Here is a 20,998-nt window from a genome sequence, read left to right as displayed (position 1 = left end):
AATCAATGACGTCATATTACTGTGTGCACTCTCCGGCTTGATATTATTTTCTACTATATGACGTAATATTTCGTTTTCGTTTCACTGTGAAAGTTTTTAAATTGCTTATGTTTTCTCTAGAGCGTTCTTGTCAGATAGATACATAGATACATAGATACACAGACAGCGAAACTATTATCTAATATATAAAGCTCAGTTCTGTATGTAACGCACATGTTTGTCGTTGGTCTTGGATGGATTTAAGTGTTAGACAATTATCGTGCGCATTTGTCTAAATTTATGAGTTAAAAAATTACTATTGAAATGTTGGGAAATAATTTTCATTTTTCAAATTATAGTAATAATTGTCGGCATGTTCATTAAACACAAGTTTTAAAAAAAATATCATCTTTTACAAAAATTCTAATTATGTCTTTATTTAGTCCTATAGCACTTACTTCCCTTAGGAAAACACAATTACTTCCCTTTATAAAACCATTGCATTTGTGGAAAACAATTTACTTTTTAATTACTTTGTTTTGGTGTTGGGAAAAAAAATAATTACATAATTAGCGGGGATTGATCAAGTGCAAATGTTGTAGGTATTTTACGGATAAGCGTGGAGTATTAAAATTGTTCATTAAATTGAAACAGGCGCGTTCGTTTAAGTGAGTGCAAAAGACTATGAATAAGTTGGGGTACTATAGTCGTTCATTAAGCTAAAACAGGTGATTCCGCCCCGGGCGTTTATGTTTGCGTTAGTGTTTTCTTTGTGTTTAGGTGGGTTTGCGTTAGTGGTTGCGTTTTGATTTGGTACGTTTTTGTTCTTTCTTTTTTCGTTTTTGTTTGTGTTTTTTTGTTTGGGTTGGTATTTGTGTTTTTGGTTGGTTTTGCGTTTGGATTTGGTTTGTTTTCGTTTGCTTTTTCGTTGTTTTTTTTGTGTTGGTATTGGTGTTTGTGGTTGGGTTTGTTGTTAGGTTTTTGTTTTCGTTTGCTTTTTTGTTTGTTTTTTCTTTGTGTTTGTATTGGTGTTTGTGGTTGTGGTTGGGTTTGTTGTTAGGTTTTTGTTTTCGTTTGTATTTGTAATTGTGTTAGCGTTATGTTTGCGTTTTGTTGTTTTGGTTGGTTGTGGTTTGGGTGGGCAATGCCGGGTTTATGATGATTACTAAACACACAGGTAATGGTCTTTAACAGAAAGGTTTTTCACAGAAGCCAGGACAGGGCCTGGCCGGGACGGCTAGTATCTTACAAACTTGATGGTATACTCATTGCTTTTATTTCCTTAAAAAGATCCTACCCAAGACAAAGAATCAAGAGTTCTGACGATGAAACAAGTGAGTTATTGTCTGTTTGTGTAAGATATCTGCTTTAATCCAAACGAATGAAATGTTTTAAAAAACCAATGAATTCGTTTGGTAAGCAAACACGCTAATTTACTCACGGCGTTTTCTTTGTTTAAGAACTCTAATGTTCAAGAAGCTTGTGTTCAAACGACTAATATAACTAAAGGTCTTATTAAAGGTCTTCCAATTTTCAACCTTTTGAAAGGTATTGGTCTCATTGTTTCTCTTATTTCTGTGTGAAACTTATTTTCCTTTAGAAATAATAATAATCTAGTAAAATAAAAAATACGTTAATGCTACGATACTCATCTAGTCAACAAATACAGTTCCGTTTTTAAGCTACTTTTTTCTTCTGTATATGAAAAGTATAAAAATCATTAACATTTCTTAAAGTATCTTTTAGCTACCTTTTTTTAGATTAAAAATATGTTAAAATAAACATTTTGCCAGTTTCTAAAGCTGTATATGATGTACGCTTAAAATAATTAGTTTGACGTGTGATAAAAGTTATGGAAGAATAGAACTGACACATGACTAAATGATGGCAGGTATCTGAAAAAAATAAAGTTAAAAACACATCAGGCGCGATAACATAGTACACTATTTCTTCAAGGTTATTTAAATTGTTGCTTCCCTTTGTATGAAAAAATAAAGTTTTTGTTACATTTTTAAACCATTCTAGCAAAAACTTTTTCTCCTGCACTATGCGCTGTACATGAATCAACAAATACTAGCTTTAACCCGTGCTTCTCTACGGTGTGGATATGGATATGGATATTACATAAGAACACCGTGCTGCACGAGTGTGGCGGTAGCACACTGGCAGTGTTTCTTCCAGACTTTTTTCTCCGGGGGGCACTTGAAATTTTCGGGGGGGGGGGGGGGGGGGGCGGTAGACTTTCTTTTGGGGGGGGGGGGCGGACACTGTTAAAAGTATATATTTTCTATATAAATTTTATAAATTTCATTTCGTTCGGGGGGGGGGGGGGCGGTAAAAGCAAAGCCCCCCCCCCCCCCCCCCCCCGAAGAGATGCCTGGAAGAAACTCTGCACACTGGGGTGTATTTGGACATTCACGAAAATTATGCTACAGTAAAAATAAAATGGCGCAATGATTTCATGGACGTCCGCTCAGATATCTCTCCTCCCCCGAACCCACGGCGTAATTTAAACCGCCGCAAAACAACATGTTTACCCGGACGTCCGCGCATAGGGAGAGATTTCTACGTGGATGACCACATTCTCCAGCTTTGACGAAGACCAAGTAGCTATACCAATGTCTGACGGACTGACGAAAGTGCGAAAAAGTGCGAAACGACACTGGCGGCTTATATTATAGACTAGACTACCCGTCATCCCTTGGATAACTGTGAGTTTTGGGGGTCACCCATAAAAAAACATCACGTCTGTCACTTATCGTCACAAAAAAAACAGACCCACATTAAAAAAAACGTCACACCTCAGACGTTTTTGTCTTTGAAAAACACCGATTTCGGCTGATCATGGGACTGACCACACTATCCATTCATATGCTGACGTCACAAAAACAGGTCAACACTACTTCACCAGAAAAACCTCATTAAAATGACGTCATACATCGTAGCATTTCTCATTATTTTAGAACGATTACTAACTTGTACAATCAATTGGTTGTGATCATAAATCGGATCAATAACAAACATTTCATTTCTGAAGGTCCTTATACCTTACCACTTTACTCAGTGAAAACAACCAGTATGATCATAAACATTCAACTGGGCTCCATCTCTAGGATACCACTGGGTACACACTTTAATACAGCTTTATATTCAAATTTTCAGAGAATACATGTCGGAAATTCATCGAATAAAAAATCTTCTATTCTAGCACTTGTAACTGCAAAAACGGATATTAGCTGTCAATATTTTAAAACACAGTTTTGGCAGTGCTTTGTCCATAATAATGCTACATACTTCAGATTTTTCTGTTGGAGTTTTAGCTTTGCCTGAACAAATAAAGTTTAGAGTAGATTTTTTAAAAATACAGATGTCATTGTTTATTTCGTTTCCACAACAATATTTGTTTTTATCAGGAGGTATATAAAGTAGTCTAGATTGTAATTTCGCTTAGTTTGTTGTAGAAACGTGACAGGAGTTTCATTTTACTAGTCTCCGAAGTTTAAGAAACGAAAGCGAAATTTTAAAATACTGTTAGCGAATCTAGATTCAAGAGTTTAGTTTATTGCCTGGATTTACAAATTAATGAAGATTTGACACAACAAATATTACTGTGTCGGTACAAAAAACGTTATATTCCGACAAAAAATTGCTTTTTGGTATTAGTAAAAAGACAGATTAATATCATAATATAAGTAACGAATCCTAAAGTGCACACTTTAAATGATGGCCAGCTATTCATTTTTCAATTTATTAATGTCGATCATACTTCATCTGCTATATGCTCGTTTCTGTGAGGGTACTGAAACGATGTACCGTTATAATGTTCCCGCTGAACAGTGTGTGACGTCCGAATCTTCTAGATCTTTAGTGGATTGCGCAGGCCGTTGCGCATCTGCTACAACCTGCTCTGCTTGTAGCTACGAGTCAGGAAAATGTTTTATGTGTGCTGGGAATAAGAGCATGGAGCTAAAGTTTTTGGACGGTGAAGACATCTACTGGCGCAGAGGTCGTGTCGAAACTGATTTTATTGTAACGACCTATGGTGGAAGCTACTTAATAAATGAAGTGAATGGTCTAAAGCCTGGCACTTGGGTAAGTCACACTTACCTGTGAGTAGAGGTCAAAGTTGAGAAAAGTAGTCAGTTGAATCTAGCATGTTTATATCACGATCATAAAGATTAAACTATACATTGTTTACTAGTAGGTCCATGATAACGTTGATATTGCGTAATGTCCGAAAGAGCATGTAACTCAAAAAGACATAAAATCTACCAGAAACCTAAAACTTAATGTAATAAGGGATAAATAAAGTTGCTTAAGGTATTAAGTAAAAATTAATGTGTGTGAGTGGTTCGGCGTGGTTGAGTCGGTAAAGCTCATGATTGCTAAACCGAAAAGTCTCGAGTTCGAACCCTCGGGCAGATGAGGCTCGTTAGCAGGGGAAAGCCACTCTCTTACATCAAATCCAAAAAGAAAAGCAGGCTAAAATCTGAGTCAATTGCCTCAATGGCGCATAACCAGTTGACACGTATACTTAATTGTGTTGGAGGGGATTCCTTTCAACACTAAAATTAAGAACGAAGAAGAAGTAGTGTGTGTGAAAACATTGTTATATACCAGTTAGAGCAGTAAATGAAAATTAATTTAAGATTATGTTTTCAATAACAATACAAAAAAAATGTGTTTTTTTTTTAGCCATATCTACTTTTAATATTGCTTTCTGACATACGTAATCTTTACGTAACTAGAACTACAGCACATATTTATTTTCATTTTGTAGGTTTACCTGAAGGCTTACTACACAAGCTCATACGGTTTTAGAGTCCGCTTCATGAAGTCTTTCTACAAAAACTTTTTCGAGTTTAGAACCCGCATATCCACTCAACCCTACGTGACCCTGAACACAATGATAAACGGTGTCTTTGAAAAAATGATAACCTTAAATTTTAATGGCATAACCTTCATAAGTGGTCAATTATTTCATGTCCACTTTCTCGTCCACAGTGACGCATTTCTAATTTACATCAACTATCAATTCTTCCAGAAATACGTCCACTTTATCTCTCCATTGGACATAATCGCCATCATTATTTATGATCCCATTCAGGTTATCGAAATAAGTTGGTAGTAATTATATATATATATATATATATATATATATATATATATATATATATATATTGTTACGATCCCAGGGGATCTCTACCTGAGTTAACCCTATTAAAGGGGTAGGGGTGACGATAATTGTGTTAGATTCTAATTACTGGTGACAGCCTTATTGACCTATGTGACCTTAGGGGAGACAGTATGGCGGGCGGATTGGAGGAAAATCTAGGAAGTTATCAGTAGGGTCTAACCTTTTAATTAGGTACCACAGAACTGTGGCGACGTACGAATTAGGTTAGGCTGGATGAAGACAAAGAAAGGAGACCGTTATTTAAGGAGGGGTAGACTGGGGACAGACATTGAGAGCTCAGAACTCACGAGTCAGACACTCGGGCACACACTCGGAGACGGACGGACTCGTCTCGGATAGCTAGGTCTAGAAGAGACGGACATGGGTCGTCTCTGTGAGCTAGTGGAAAGCCACGACATGTATTAGACCTAGGCTAGGCTAGACAGTTAGGGACAAGTAGGGTAGTCGTACTAAGGATTGTAGTTGTTGTAGCTAGTTGTGTATATTTCTGATTGTTGTACTTTGGTGGTGGGTTAACTTTAAGTGTTGTAATTTGTGGAAATAAATAGAGATCACTGAAGTTGGCGTTTATTTATTTTTATTCTCTTCTTCTTGTTTACGATTCCCTGACTAATTCGAAAGGATTAGAGAAGGGGGTCGTAACAGAATATATATATATATATATATATATATATATATATATATATATATATATATATATATATATATATATATATATATATATATATATATATATCCGAAAATATGATCAAAACTAAACAAAAACAAAAAGTTTGTAATAACCTACTTAACTGACTCATTTTAACATTTCTCATTCTTCTATTATATTCTCATTCTATCTCGTTTTGTATTGTAACTAGATTATGTAATTTTTTTTTTCTGTTTTCCAAATCTTTGAATGCTATGCTACTGCTGTGTGTTTACTACTACATTTCTTTTTATTACAATCCTGTTATTATGTTTTTTTTTGTTTTTTTTTTGTTGGGGGGGGGGGGGGGGGGGGAAATTAGCGGCCAATGTCAAAAAAGGCCTCCGTGCCTACTGTTGTTACCGTTATTGAATAAATTGAAGAAATTGGCAAGGTCCAAATAACTATTTTACAAAATATTTTTTCTCAAACAAGTATATAACATTAAAATATATAGGCCTATAATTCACGTGCAACGAGTGCCGACGGCTAGTGAATTTATAAAATACTAGTTTTCCGCACTATTATACACATATTGTTTGTCGTTCACTTTTTGCGCATTTCTTTTTTCTATGAGATTCTATTCTAGTTTTAAAAAGTTTAAGTAAGCCTATGTAAAAACTGATTACAAATCATTTCTATATCCCGAGTTGCCATCCCCCGTAATGATATATAAGAATATAAGAAAGTTTAGGCGAGATCACTCCCGTTTAGTATATGTTTGCTAAACACGTTTAGTGATGTGTTTAAATATTATATATAATTAAACCAACTCAAACACAATACTAATTGTATTGTACACCAGGATTAATTGTATTTCTCCTCGAGTTCACCTTATTTCCTATCAGATGGTGTCTATTATTGTTCAATTTTAATGGTCTTCTCCAGAGTTTCTTCCAGGCATGAGCCCCCCCCCCCCCCGAAATTTTTTTACCGCCCCCCCCCCCCCCCCCCTGAACGAAATGAAATTTATATAATTTATATAGAAAATATATACTTATAACAGTGTCCGCCCCCCCCCCCCCCCCCCCGATGAAAGTTTACCGCTCCCCCCTTCGGAAATTTCGGTAACTAAAAATATTTGAAAAGGAAACAGTATTCTAAACAGCCGTCCGTGAAATTATTTTACAGACGACTGAAATCTTTTTACCTCCCCTTAGTTTCAAGTTGCATAACAACTTTATTATCTGCCCCTAATAGCCTTCACTATATCGACCAGCTCAACGATCTATTAAAAGTATCTCAGACTGCCTGGAAGCTAAACTTGTTGAAACGAAACATTCGGTTTTATTGATTTGGTTTTATTTAAATCGTTCAGAACCCAGATTCAACTATTTATTCAAAAACTATTTCATGAAAATATAAAATCACGTATTGTGTAAATATTAAAAACAGTTGACAAGTTGAATTGTAATTTCCTTTAATCATTTTCTATTCTTCAGATACCCTCATATCTAACGGTTCACACGAGTATTTAACTTTAAATTTAGAGGACTGCGTTATAAGCAATAATAAAGAAGTCTGTCAAATAACAACAATAGCTTATAGATTTATTGGAAAATACTTTCCACAGTGGAAGTGTTTTATTTACCTCAGCGAGCTTATAAGTTTAGATGTAATGTTGTGAATCACAAATAAAACCAATATATTTAAAAAAAACAATAAATTATTATAGGCTTTCAAAACTAGTGAAAAGAAAACTTAAGTAAAAGAATTGGTAAAATGAGTGAGAGATTTTCTGAGTGACCAATTACTTTACTTAAGTTAGCAAGTTTGTTTTATTTTTATTTTATTTTCAGTCTATTTAAAAGCTTATTATTATAAAGATTTTAACATATGTTGATCTTTAAATTTTTAGTATTGTATTCGTTCTTGGTGAAGTAAATACTACATTGGATCGGGGAGAGGGGGGGGGGGAGTTGACTATCGCTTTCGTGAGGTGATTTTCAAAACCGGTTTAGTAGCCGGGGGATAATTCGAAAGCAAGTCTATAGTTGGATTTTTATTTGATCATTTTTTATTTCAAATATTTTCTGCACGATATATCTTTCTTGTACATCTTTTTTTTTTAATGAAACAATATGATCATAAATGTGAAACAATAATTAGCATAATATAACATCTACGGTTAAAGTAATAATGCTACTTTTTTTACCCGTCATACACCTAGTTTGAAGCATGTCTCTGCTAGTAACGCCCCTTTGATAGCCTTTTATCTACTGACGGTGTTTACAAGTACTTGAATGCTAGAATTTCTCAAGGGACGCACGATTAGATTTTTGCACCGTTTTGTAATTAGGAACCAACAAAATGACCTTAAATAAGCGTCGGACGAGACACGTAACTTAGATAATTAATAGCTATATATTTCATAATTTTATATATAGGTGAATTCTAATATAGAATCAATCTCACGTAAATATTATTTTGTTAACCAAATGCATGTTTGATTGTTATGGTATATGACAAAATACATTTAATGACAACAGATACAAGTCCCAAGTGTAGTATCATAATAGGAGAAATTATTATAGCGCCCGCACTAAAAATAAAAATGAAAAGATAACTGTGAAACACCCTGCACGAAATCGTAGTATTACTAAATAGTTCGAGGTATTTAAGTGCTGCTTCCTTTGGTTATATTTCTTAGAAGACCTGGAACTAGAGTTCTTTTCTTTAAAGGTGTTGTTCATATCTTTAAACCACTCTAGTTCACACTCTTTTTTTTTGTTTGAAATAAATGCTTCTGGTTAATTTGACGCCTTGATTTTACAGCCCTTGAAGATAACACCATGAAATCTGTTTCTCAATTATTTCTTTTAATGTTCCATCAATACACCTCACACCTTACACCAACATACACAATATCCATCTGTAGTAAAACATAAAGAAACAAAATGCAAAAATAACAACTTCGATACATAAGAAAGCTATTATGGTGTGTGTATCTTTTTTTCTTGCTTAAAAAACACCTGACATTGCCATAGGAATATCTTTGATTATATCAATCGTATAGGCATCTTATATACCTGGCAAACCCTTATTGGATTTGAAAAAGAAAAAAATAGCTTATTCCTAGGATTATTTAAGCAAGAAAATTTAATCACTCCTCCCTTAACCCATATTAGAGTAGGGTAGGATACCACACCTGATTTTTCTCATAAAAGGGCTTGTAAGTAGGTCACAACTTCTCGTTCTCGTACTATGCAGCTAGTAGATATCGAGACCGTAGACTTACAAGCCCTATCTGTCTTGGTACTCTGCTGCTCTGGGTAGTTCTACAATGGGCAGCCCAGTCCAATCTCTGATGTCCTCAATTTGTATGGTGTATCTAGGGCTAAGTGTCGTATTACTATGATACACCCTGTTCGAGTCGAACGTGAAACGAAAATGTTGCTACAACCTGAACCCGTTATGATCTTACATCCCGGAGTAAAGGCTTTTGGTCCGCTTTGTTTCTCTTAGTTCCCCTCTTGTTGACCAATATCTCCAGGCCAATATAACCAAACAGCCCCACTATATACAGCGCTATAGCTATGTACAACCGGTAATAAAAACAAGCGAATGTCGAGATAGCCAGAGAGGCAGAGAAGGCGATACATTTGGTCATGTTGTAGGTCACTAGAGCTGGGGGGAGATCTTTCTGGAACACGATAGAGATGATTGAGCTGAACTGAGCTTGTGAGATGCCTTCTGAAATACCAGCCGCTCCAGCTATAGAAAACAGAATGAGTTTTGATCCATCGTGGCCTGGGTTCCAGAACAGCATTGTAAAGAGAAGTCCGGTGTCCAGGAGAATGAAAGTTAAAAATAGAAAAATCCTGCCCAAGTAGCGAGCCAAGTAGTTGGCTAGTGTGGCGAATATAGCGGTGGATGTTCCGTAGGCCATCATGACAAATCCTACCCACTCTACTCCCAGGCTGCACGTGATGAACACGCTGGTGTATCCTGTGAAAAATAAAACAATTTTTATATTTTTAGTTTGTATGATAATAAATAGTTATATTTCAGCTGGCATCCACTGTAAGAATATGTAAATTTTGGGAAGGCTAGAGTAAACAGCTAAATGGTTTCCAAGTGAGTAATACAAAAATAATCATCATTTATCTTCGCAGTTAACTTATTGCAATTATTATATATAATGCAAACTCCATAAGACTTTAATGAAAAGGACAAACGCTTGTGGATTAAAAACAAAGTAAAGTTCCTCTTTAGACCTAGCTTTCATTTGGGCAGATGAAGTTGATTTTATATGTTTCTTGGCCTCAGCATGAGTGTGATCAGCACTATGCCCAGCCACTTTTACTTTCCTCAACGTAAGTCAGGTACCCATCAGAGCTGGGTGGACTCAGGGACGTGAGGCAGACACAAGTCCGAACTAGGATCTACAATCGAGAGCTACGGTTTACCATTCGACTACGCCGTCTATAGCACCAATGAGTACCAAACTTAGAGACGGTATCGTAAAAGCGGCTAAAAAGTTAAATAAAAACATAAACTGATAAGCTTTTTTCGTTAACTTTACTTGCTCTCAGTTCTAAAAATGTTAATTGTTCTTCTAAAATACATTTGTTATTTCTAAATTCGGGGAGCTAAAGTTTTATTTTCAATCACTTTTTATTGAAGTACTAATTTGTGAAATGTAAAATTTATTTTGTGTTTTTTTTAATGTAAGCTTTGCTAATGTAAACTCACCTGTAAATATAACCATCACCATCATGGCCTGTCCCATAACAGCCGGCAACAACAAGGCGAACTCGAGGCTGACTAAAACCTTAAAGCAGCTCATCATCTCCTGACAGACCGACCTCGGCACCGCGGGCTCTGGAAGTCTAAGACGTGGCAGCAGGAACAGCGAGACCAGGAACCCCAGCGCCACACAACCCAAGAAGATTCCAAACAACATATACAGCGTGTCCTGACTTGGGCGCTTGATATGGGAAGATGCAGTAGAGTTGAGGTAACACATATCAGCGCCGCAGGGCGTGGTGTGGTCGAAAGTTGCGTTATCCGCAGAACCAGGGGAGTTAGTAAACAACACAAGCGATGACGTGAGATTTCCCGAGATTTGAGAAGCCTCGAAGAAGGTGAAAAACGCCCCAAAGAAGATGCTGAGAATTTGGTGCCGTTTTTCAGATCCGAGTTTCTTGTTTTTGATGTAGCGGTCGCTGGCTGCTGCTAGGTAGATGTTGTTGATGACACCGATGCAGGTACCACATGCGCCTATCAGGAAGCTGGCAGGAATGAGTGTGGAGAATCTTGGGTAGAAGTTGGCGCCCGCGAACAGGCCCATACTGGCCCAGCTAAGTAGAAGAAGGTTCTTGCATCCAAATTTTCTGATGACGATTGTAGCGAATGGAGCTATAAACAAAAATGATTGGTTAATTTATAAATAGTTGCAGGCTAATCCTACTTGCACATTCTTAATACAGTAAACAAAAATATATTTATAGAATTAACCATGAGTAACAAAAAAAAATTTAATTATGTGTCGAATTTTTTTTTCATATGTTTAAAAATGGTTTATCTTTTCAATCAATTTTTGTATTTAGGATGAATTATTGGTAAATAAAGAGATTTCATACTTTTGTAATTATGTAATCATCAGTCTAAGGAATTCGATAGATTATCGATCTAATCTGCGTATATCGATTGTTAATCCGAGTAGGTGAATTTCACATCTGATTTAGAGATTTGTTTATTTGGCTTCTGTGTATTCGGATACTGTATAATTAAGATATGCGTATTTGGATACTATGTTCTTTTGATCCGTGTATTTGGATACTATATAATTGTGATCTGTTTATTTTGGATTTGTGAATTTAATATCTGTGTATTTGTCATCTGTGTATTTGCGATATGTGTATTATATATCTGTGTAACTGCGATCTGTGAATTTGCGATCTGTGTATTAAATATATGTGTAATTGCGATCTGTGTATTTAATATCTGTGTAATTGCGATCTGTGTGTTTGGGATTTGTGAATTTGGGATCTGTGTATTTGCGATCTGTGTATTTAATATCTATGTAATAGCGATCTGTGTATTTAGGATTTGGGAATTTGGGATCTGTGTATTTGGGATCAGTGTATTCGGGATCTTTGTATATTGTATATTAGATCTGTGTATTGTGGATGTGTATCTTGGATCTCTGTAATTGGCAACCGTGTTTTTTGGACCTCTGTAATTGGGAACCATGTTTTGGGACCTCTGTAATTGAGACCTCTGTAATTGGGATCCGTGTAATTAGGACCTATGTAATCGGGGATCAGCTACTGACCCAAGAGAAACACCGTGGTGTACACTGTAGCCAGCGTGAAGATGCCGAGGTCGTCCTTGTCGTTGATGCTGCTCTGGATGTTCTGGATGCCGTTGTAGGAGGTGTACACCAACAAGTTGGAGATGGATAGCGCCAGGTGGGTTTTTATCGGCGGCAGGTGGTCGTCTGCTGCTCGGGGTGTCGGTTTTGGTGATTCTACAGGGGAGATGGGTCATAAATGGGTTAAAACATGTGTGGAAACTGTGGTTCTACAGGGGAGATGGGTCAAATATGTGTTAAAATACATGTAGAAAATGTGGTGCTACAGGGGAGATGGGTTAAAGATGTGTTAAAATATGTGTGAAACTGGTTCTACAGGGGAGATGGGTTAAAGATGTGTTAAAATATGTGTAGAAACTGTGGTTCTAGAGGCGAGATATTCAAAGATGTGTTAAAATATATGTGGGAACTGTGGTTCTACAGGGGAGATGGGTTAAAGATGTGTTAAAATATGTGTAGAAACTGTGGTTCTAGAGGCGAGATATTCAAAGATGTGTTAAAATATATGTAGAAACTGTGATTCTTCAGGGGAGATGGGTCAAAGAGGTGTTAAAATATGTGTGAAACTGTGGTTCTACAGGGGAGATGGGTTAAAGATGTGTTAAAATATATGTGGAAACTGTGGTTCTACAGGGGAGATGGGTAACAGATGTGTTAAAATATGTGTGGAAACTGTGGTTCTAGAGGTGAGATATTTAAAGATGTGTTAAAATATGTGTAGAAACTGTGATTCTAGAGCCGAGATATTCAAAGTAGTGTTAAAATATAGGTAGAGACTGTGGTTCTAGTGGCGAGATATTCAAAGATGTGTTAAAATATACGTAGAAACTGTGATTCTAGTTGCGAGATATTCAAAGATGTGTTAAAATATATGTAGAAACTGTGATTCTAGAGGCGAGATATTCAAAGATGTGTTAAAATATATGTAGAAACTGTGGTTCTAGTGGCGAGATATTCAAAGATGTGTTAAAATATATGTAGAAACTGTGGTTCTAGTGGCGAGATATTCAAAGATGTGTTAAAATATATGTAGAAACTGTGGTTCTAGTGGCGAGATATTCAAAGATGTGTTAAAATATATGTAGAAACTGTGGTTCTAGTGGCGAGATATTCAAAGATGTGTTAAAATATATGTAGAAACTGTGGTTCTAGTGGCGAGATATTCAAAGATGTGTTAAAATATATGTAGAAACTGTGGTTCTAGTGGCGAGATATTCAAAGATGTGTTAAAATATATGTGGAAACTGTGGTTCTAGTGGCGAGATATTCAAAGATGTGTTAAAATACATGTGGAAACTGTGGTTCTAGTGGCGAGATATTCAAAGATGTGTTAAAATATATGTGGAAACTGTGGTTCTAGAGGCGAGATATTCAAAGATGTGTTAAAATATATGTAGAAACTGTGGTTCTAGAGGCGAGATATTCAAAGATGTGTTAAAATATATGTAGAAACTGTGGTTCTAGAGGCGAGGTATTCAAAGATGTGTTAAAATATATGTAGAAACTGTGGTTCTAGTGGCGAGATATTCAAAGATGTGTTAAAATATATGTAGAAACTGTGGTTCTAGAGGCGAGGTATTCAAAGATGTGTTAAAATATATGTAGAAACTGTGGTTCTAGTGGCGAGATATTCAAAGATGTGTTAAAATATATGTAGAGACTGTGGTTCTAGTGGCGAGATATTCAAAGATGTGTTAAAATATATGTAGAGACTGTGATTCTAGAGGCGAGATATTCAAAGATGTGTTAAAATATATGTAGAAACTGTGGTTCTAGTGGCGAGATATTCAAAGATGTGTTAAAATATATGTAGAGACTGTGGTTCTAGTGGCGAGATATTCAAAGATGTGTTAAAATATATGTAGAAACTGTGGTTCTAGTGGCGAGATATTCAAAGATGTGTTAAAATATATGTAGAAACTGTGGTTCTAGAGGCGAGGTATTCAAAGATGTGTTAAAATATATGTAGAAACTGTGGTTCTAGTGGCGAGATATTCAAAGATGTGTTAAAATATATGTAGAGACTGTGGTTCTAGAGGCGAGATATTCAAAGATGTGTTAAAATATATGTAGAAACTGTGGTTCTAGAGGCGAGGTATTCAAAGATGTGTTAAAATATATGTAGAGACTGTGGTTCTAGTGGCGAGATATTCAAAGATGTGTTAAAATATATGTAGAGACTGTGGTTCTAGTGGCGAGATATTCAAAGATGTGTTAAAATATATGTAGAGACTGTGATTCTAGAGGCGAGATATTCAAAGATGTGTTAAAATATATGTAGAAACTGTGGTTCTAGTGGCGAGATATTCAAAGATGTGTTAAAATATATGTAGAGACTGTGGTTCTAGTGGCGAGATATTCAAAGATGTGTTAAAATATATGTAGAAACTGTGGTTCTAGTGGCGAGATATTCAAAGATGTGTTAAAATATATGTAGAAACTGTGGTTCTAGAGGCGAGGTATTCAAAGATGTGTTAAAATATATGTAGAAACTGTGGTTCTAGTGGCGAGATATTCAAAGATGTGTTAAAATATATGTAGAAACTGTGGTTCTAGAGGCGAGGTATTCAAAGATGTGTTAAAATATATGTAGAAACTGTGGTTCTAGTGGCGAGATATTCAAAGATGTGTTAAAATATATGTAGAGACTGTGGTTCTAGAGGCGAGATATTCAAAGATGTGTTAAAATATACGTAGAAACTGTGGTTCTAGAGGCGAGGTATTCAAAGATGTGTTAAAATATATGTAGAAACTGTGGTTCTAGTGGCGAGATATTCAAAGATGTGTTAAAATATATGTAGAAACTGTGGTTCTAGTGGCGAGATATTCAAAGATGTGTTAAAATATATGTAGAGACTGTGGTTCTAGAGGCGAGATATTCAAAGATGTGTTAAAATATATGTAGAAACTGTGGTTCTAGTGGCGAGATATTCAAAGATGTGTTAAAATATATGTAGAAACTGTGGTTCTAGTGGCGAGATATTCAAAGATGTGTTAAAATATATGTAGAGACTGTGGTTCTAGAGGCGAGATATTCAAAGATGTGTTAAAATATATGTAGAAACTGTGGTTCTAGTGGCGAGATATTCAAAGATGTGTTAAAATATATGTAGAAACTGTGGTTCTAGTGGCGAGATATTCAAAGATGTGTTAAAATATATGTAGAGACTGTGGTTCTAGAGGCGAGATATTCAAAGATGTGTTAAAATATATGTAGAAACTGTGGTTCTAGTGGCGAGATATTCAAAGATGTGTTAAAATATACGTGGTAACTGTGGTACTGGAGTCCAGCAAATTGTGTTTTGTTAAAATACAATGCAAAACAGGCGAGGTAACTATGGTAAAAGTAATAGTGTTAAGAGGGGTAACTCTTCACTTTTTGAAATTAATGTTAATAAAATATACTACTTTTTTAAAATACAATTTTAATGAGATTTTTTTTTTTTTAAAAAGTAATATACAAAATTGAATTAAGAAAAGTTAGCTTTTTAATTCACGGCGGAGAAATTATATTTTGAATACATGTATAATCTGGATTATAGTCACACAAAAAAAAAACAACTAATTCTTGCTTTTATTTGTTGATATTTCCTTATTATAATATTGGATAGGAGGTGAGCGCTAATTTTTTTTTTTTGATCTTTGAAAACTCAAAAAAAATAATTTTTTAAATCATCCAAACACACCATCAGAAACACTGTAAGATATCCTTGTCACAACCCTATGGTTCTGTCGATAATGTTTTAGACATTCTGTATTGTGAATAAGTCAACCAGTTTCAACAAATGTAAGTACGTATGAGGAAGAAGTATTACTATTGTAAATCTGTATCAATCCTCACAAGCCGATGATGAAAACTGTAATACTAAAGCGTACATGGCAAGGTAAACTGACGCTTGTTAATTACATGTCTCAGGCAAAAAAAAGAAAAAGAAAAAAGAAGAAAAAAGAAAGAGAAAAAAAAAAGAAAAAAAAAGAAAAGACGAAAAAAAAAAGATTCTCGATATCTTTGACATTATCCAACAATACCCACCCACCCACCCCACCCCCCCACCCCCCTCTAGGGTACCCCCCCCCCCTAAAAGATAAGAAACATACCTGTTACAACAGTGACCTGTGAACCCTGAAAGCTGGTGCTGGCTTGGAGATTTCGATTGTTCAGACCGCCGTAATATTTCCCTCCCCTTGCACGCTGAAAGCCATTCGCCATGATGTTGAGAGTTGTCACCCCTTGTTGAGCTGGACCGATGTCTTTCTTGAGAGTTGCGGTCCTTGCCTCGTCACCATTCTCAGTTTCATCCATGATTACAAGCAAGCAACTGTCTTAAACTAGACCGTGCTTGTTGTTGTTTTTTTTTTTTTTTTTTTTTTTTGTGAGTCCAAAGAAAGAGAAAACACTAATCTATCAATTAATCTTAAAACAAACTAGTATTTACATGTCTCCTACTCCTTAGAATTGTACGATTCATGTTATATTGCTTACGAAACACATACATTCATTATCCAATGCCGGCACTGATGTAATTTATCAAGTAAGAATTCAGACCAAAAATTAATTCTCACAGCATTGTTTTAAAACATATAGATCTAGTTAGTCCCAGAAAAAAACGTTGAACTAGAGATTTTAAAAATCGCACTAGGAATACTGGATACTTTTTTTTGCTCTTTAGATTGGCACGCGAATGATAGCGAAACAACCATGTGACGAAGACAGTGTTAAGATCACGTGATTTTGGTGACTCCGTGTTTACGGATAGTGGACCGAAGTTTCATTTAAAAACACATTGTCACCGTTATCGAACTATTTAAATATTCCGAGTCATATTTATTCAAGATTTTATTTTTTACTTTACAATACTACCTCGATTATTAATGTATATAGATGCGTTTATGCACATAAGTACACGTATAATACACGTACACGTTTAACCGAAATAGTTTATTTTATTAAAAAAACATGATAAAATAAAGTGTTTTGTCTTATATGATCAATACTTATTTAATGTTGTCTATCGTCAGTGTTTTGTTGAGTTGAGTTATTTGTTTGCTACTTAGTATTTTTCACTCATAAAACCCCCACAGTCTGAATGATAACTCTGAAATCAAGTTAACATGGAAATATTTTGTATTTATTTTTTAGACTGCTAAAAACAACAACAAAATATTTTAATTGTTTGAAATAAAGGTTTTTTTTTTAAGATTCGCCCAATTTTTTGGTTCCGTAGACAATAGTTTACAAATAACAAAATTAGTTACTAAAAGCTAATGTTGTCGCACAATTTATCTTTCCCTAAACAAGCGCACAAAAAATACTTATCCACACGTTTTCGTTTGAGGTATTTCAAAAATAAAGTCAAGCTTTAAGTCATATCTATCTTAAACTGAAGTCATTCTTTAGCCTATTAAATTTCAAATTTCTACTTTTGAAATAGCCACTGCTATCTAAAATCTTAATTAAGCTTAACCAATTTTAATATATTGTTCTATTTTATTACAATTTACAAATGTCCTAATTATCCTACCCCCCCCCCCCATACACACACAAACACCGCCACACACACCAATTCTCTGAGGAATGTGACGTCATGTATGGGCGGCTCCCTATGTATTAATGTTCTCAATGAATTGTGGGCTGTACAGAAATATCAGCGAAGGAGATGGATCCCAAAAGTGCACACACATTCAACAATGTATGTGTCCAAACTTTATCCGTGACAGCTGATATCGAAGTCGTTGATCGTCATTTAAACGACGCAAATAGTGTGTTGATCAGCTGATTGGGTAACACAGTTATTAAACAACACTGACGTATGTTATCATTTGACATATTTTTGTTTCCTAATCTATTTGACCTACACTACTGTTGGCATTGTTGCGTAGTGTGTAGGTGAGGTAATAAAAATTTAATTTGTTAAATATTTTAAAATAGTTAGGAATGCCATGGTTGAATGGTAGCGCATATGACTGAAACCCCGTAAGTCTCGAATCCGGGTTCAAGTCTGTAGAACGTCCCTGAGTCCATCCAACTCAGATGGGTACCTAACTCACGTTAGGGTAAGTAAAGGCGGCTGGGCATAGTGCTGGCCACACTATCCCTTCATATGCCGAGGTCACAGAAATAGGTGAACTCTACTTCACTTGCCCCATGGACTGTCAGGTTCGAAAGGAAATTTTACTTTAATGTTTTCTCCACACATATATATATATATATATATATATATATATATATATATATATATATATATATATATATATATATATATATATATATATATGTGTGTGTGTGTGTGTGTGTGTGTGTGTGTTATATATATATATATATATATATATATATATATATATATATATATATATATATATATATATATATATATATATATATATATATATATATATATATATATATATATATAAAATATGTGAAAGAAAAACAATAATGTAACAATATCTATCAAAATAACAAGAACGACCACTCTAGTGCAAACAAGAGCTCAATGGGAGACCACCTTGCGGCCAGCGAGAACAAAGAACATGCCCGACAAAAGACGTCAAGTGAAGTTCTCGATTGGCGTGTCAGCTTTCTGGTATTGAACTCTGTTTATTGATCTGATAAACAGGATTTGTTAATTCCCCACAGCGAAATAATGTTAACAGCAAATACCCTACTTCATAGGCGGAGGCGTGGGAAGGGATGGAGAGGGTGGACAACATCGAGTGACGCCATTTAGGGAAGTGACAACATTGTTAAAAAAAATATGGCAAAATATATTGGGGGGGGGGGGGGGGGTGGAAATGCTTTTTCCTGCTCAGTTAATAAAAAAATAGAGATAAATAGGCTTAGTGCAAATTGACAAATGCCCGACCTGAGAGGAAGAAGGGTTGGGGGGGGGGGGTCGAGGGGGGTGGGGTGACGCCATGACATAAATTTGCTATAGTAATAAAATTTTTAAAATAGGCTACAACAAGCTGTATTATTAACCGACTATAGATAAACGTTACTATTGACTGTAAACAGCTCAAGGCTGTCAACTAAAAATTTCGCAAAATATACAGTTTCTAAACTGTTTTGTTGAGTATTTTCAATGACTGAAACGTCAATCAGTGACCGGAGTGGGGGTGACACCACATTTAATAATTTACTATGAAAACAATTTTGTTCCGCTCATTTAAAGAAATAGGTGGATTAATATAATGCGTGCACAAATTAACGCCATTAAACTAAATAGGAGGGGGGAGGCGGAGGGGGTGGGGAGTGACGCCAATTGCGACTTTCACATAACAAACCATGTACTGTTAAGAACGTAATACACCGTCCACAGCAGTGGATGGGGGGGGGGGTGACACCACATTGAATTAATTGCAAATCAACATATCATTCGATACTGGGACCTGACTGTTATATTCCGTATCAAGCACATTATTATACAACAGCCACCGAATGTGAATGTGTTTGTGTGTGTGCGTGTGTGCGCGTGTGTGTGTGGTGTAGTAGTAGTAGTAGAGTGCAAGTGACACCACTAAAACAGGATTTGTAAAATTAATTCTACAAGTTGGCAGTAACTTCCCTTATGTCGATACTAATACATACGTTTTAGTATTGATTTGATGTGAATGATTTGTGATATGATTAATGGGTTAATTTTGTATTCATATTAATTAAAAGTTATGTCTGTTTAAACCCTGCGAAAGGCTCTCTCAAATTTGACAAGTCAGGTGCTTGAGTGGAACCCCCAACAAATGGGAAAGAGAAATAACCCAAGACAGACCTAGAGGAGGAGTCTTGATGAAGAACTAAATACAGCTTGATCGGGAGTAGAGGAGAGGGGGGATGTCACCCTTAGGTTGTGAACCATGTGACATTTGACCTAGCGACGTATCCGAGTTCGAATATTGCAACACTACAAGGGTCAATACCATTAAGCAAATGGATGTATTGTATAAACTGTTTCAATGGTTAACATCAGCAACCAGTGGCGTAGACAGCATTTTCTATTTAGTTTTTTAATATTTCCATCAATTTATATATATACATATATATATATATATATATATATATATATATATATATATATATATATATATATATATATATATATATATAAATATATATATATATATATATATATATATATATATATATATATATATATTTATATATATATATATATTTATATATATATATATATATATATATATATATATATATATATATATATATATATATATATATATATATATATATGAGCAATGTAAATAACCTGACAATTTAAAGCTGTCTTTTCTTATAGGCAGTTTTTTTTAAATCCAACACTGAAATAATCAAAACGTGAAACTTTTGTTATTTTGGGGGTCCATCGGGGGTCTATGTGGGGTTCTACTCCAAAATATTAACGCCCCCTTACCAACGCCTCTAACTGTACCTCGTCGAAAGAGATTGCTTTTTTAGAGTTGCCATTCATCGACCAAATGTGGATTTCGGCCAAACACATCGGGTAAAATATCCGTTTCGTCTAGCGGTGAAGTGGCTGGTTGTTTAGCCCTTTGAAAATGAAACCCCAATAAATAATTTCGGTTATCGATTAGATTTACGATCACAACACGATGCTTTTACATGTTAGCAATGTTTTTGTTATTGAAATGGGGGAATGCAAGTATGCGTGATGTTGTTCTGATGCTGTTTTATGGCTTTGATTACGTCATGTTACTACATGCTTAGTAATAAAGGTTCGGGAGGAGGCTCTGTGGGCCACTTACAGACATGTTAAGTTATGAGACACGAATGTTAAAGAAGCAAAACTATGTTACATTAAATATC

General features: G+C 35.3%; 1 protein-coding gene across 1 annotated transcript; it reads right to left on the bottom strand.

Moving 5' to 3' along the window:
* Positions 1-9,276: 9,276 nt before the first annotated feature.
* LOC131956844 (protein unc-93 homolog A-like) lies at positions 9,277-16,486 on the bottom strand. Its single transcript, XM_059321453.1, has 4 exons — positions 16,282-16,486; positions 12,145-12,339; positions 10,560-11,225; positions 9,277-9,812 (listed from the first exon to the last, which is right to left on the bottom strand). The coding sequence occupies exons 1-4, from the start codon at positions 16,484-16,486 to the stop codon at positions 9,277-9,279; spliced, it is 1,602 nt and encodes a 533-aa protein (XP_059177436.1).
* Positions 16,487-20,998: the final 4,512 nt, after the last annotated feature.

Source organism: Physella acuta, unplaced genomic scaffold (genome assembly GCF_028476545.2).
Source record: "Physella acuta isolate Inbredline_101_S28 unplaced genomic scaffold, ASM2847654v3 ptg001179l, whole genome shotgun sequence".
NCBI lineage: Eukaryota > Metazoa > Mollusca > Gastropoda > Physidae > Physella > Physella acuta.
The sequence above is the reverse complement of the archived record's forward strand: the minus strand, read 5'-3'. Positions and strand labels throughout refer to the sequence as shown.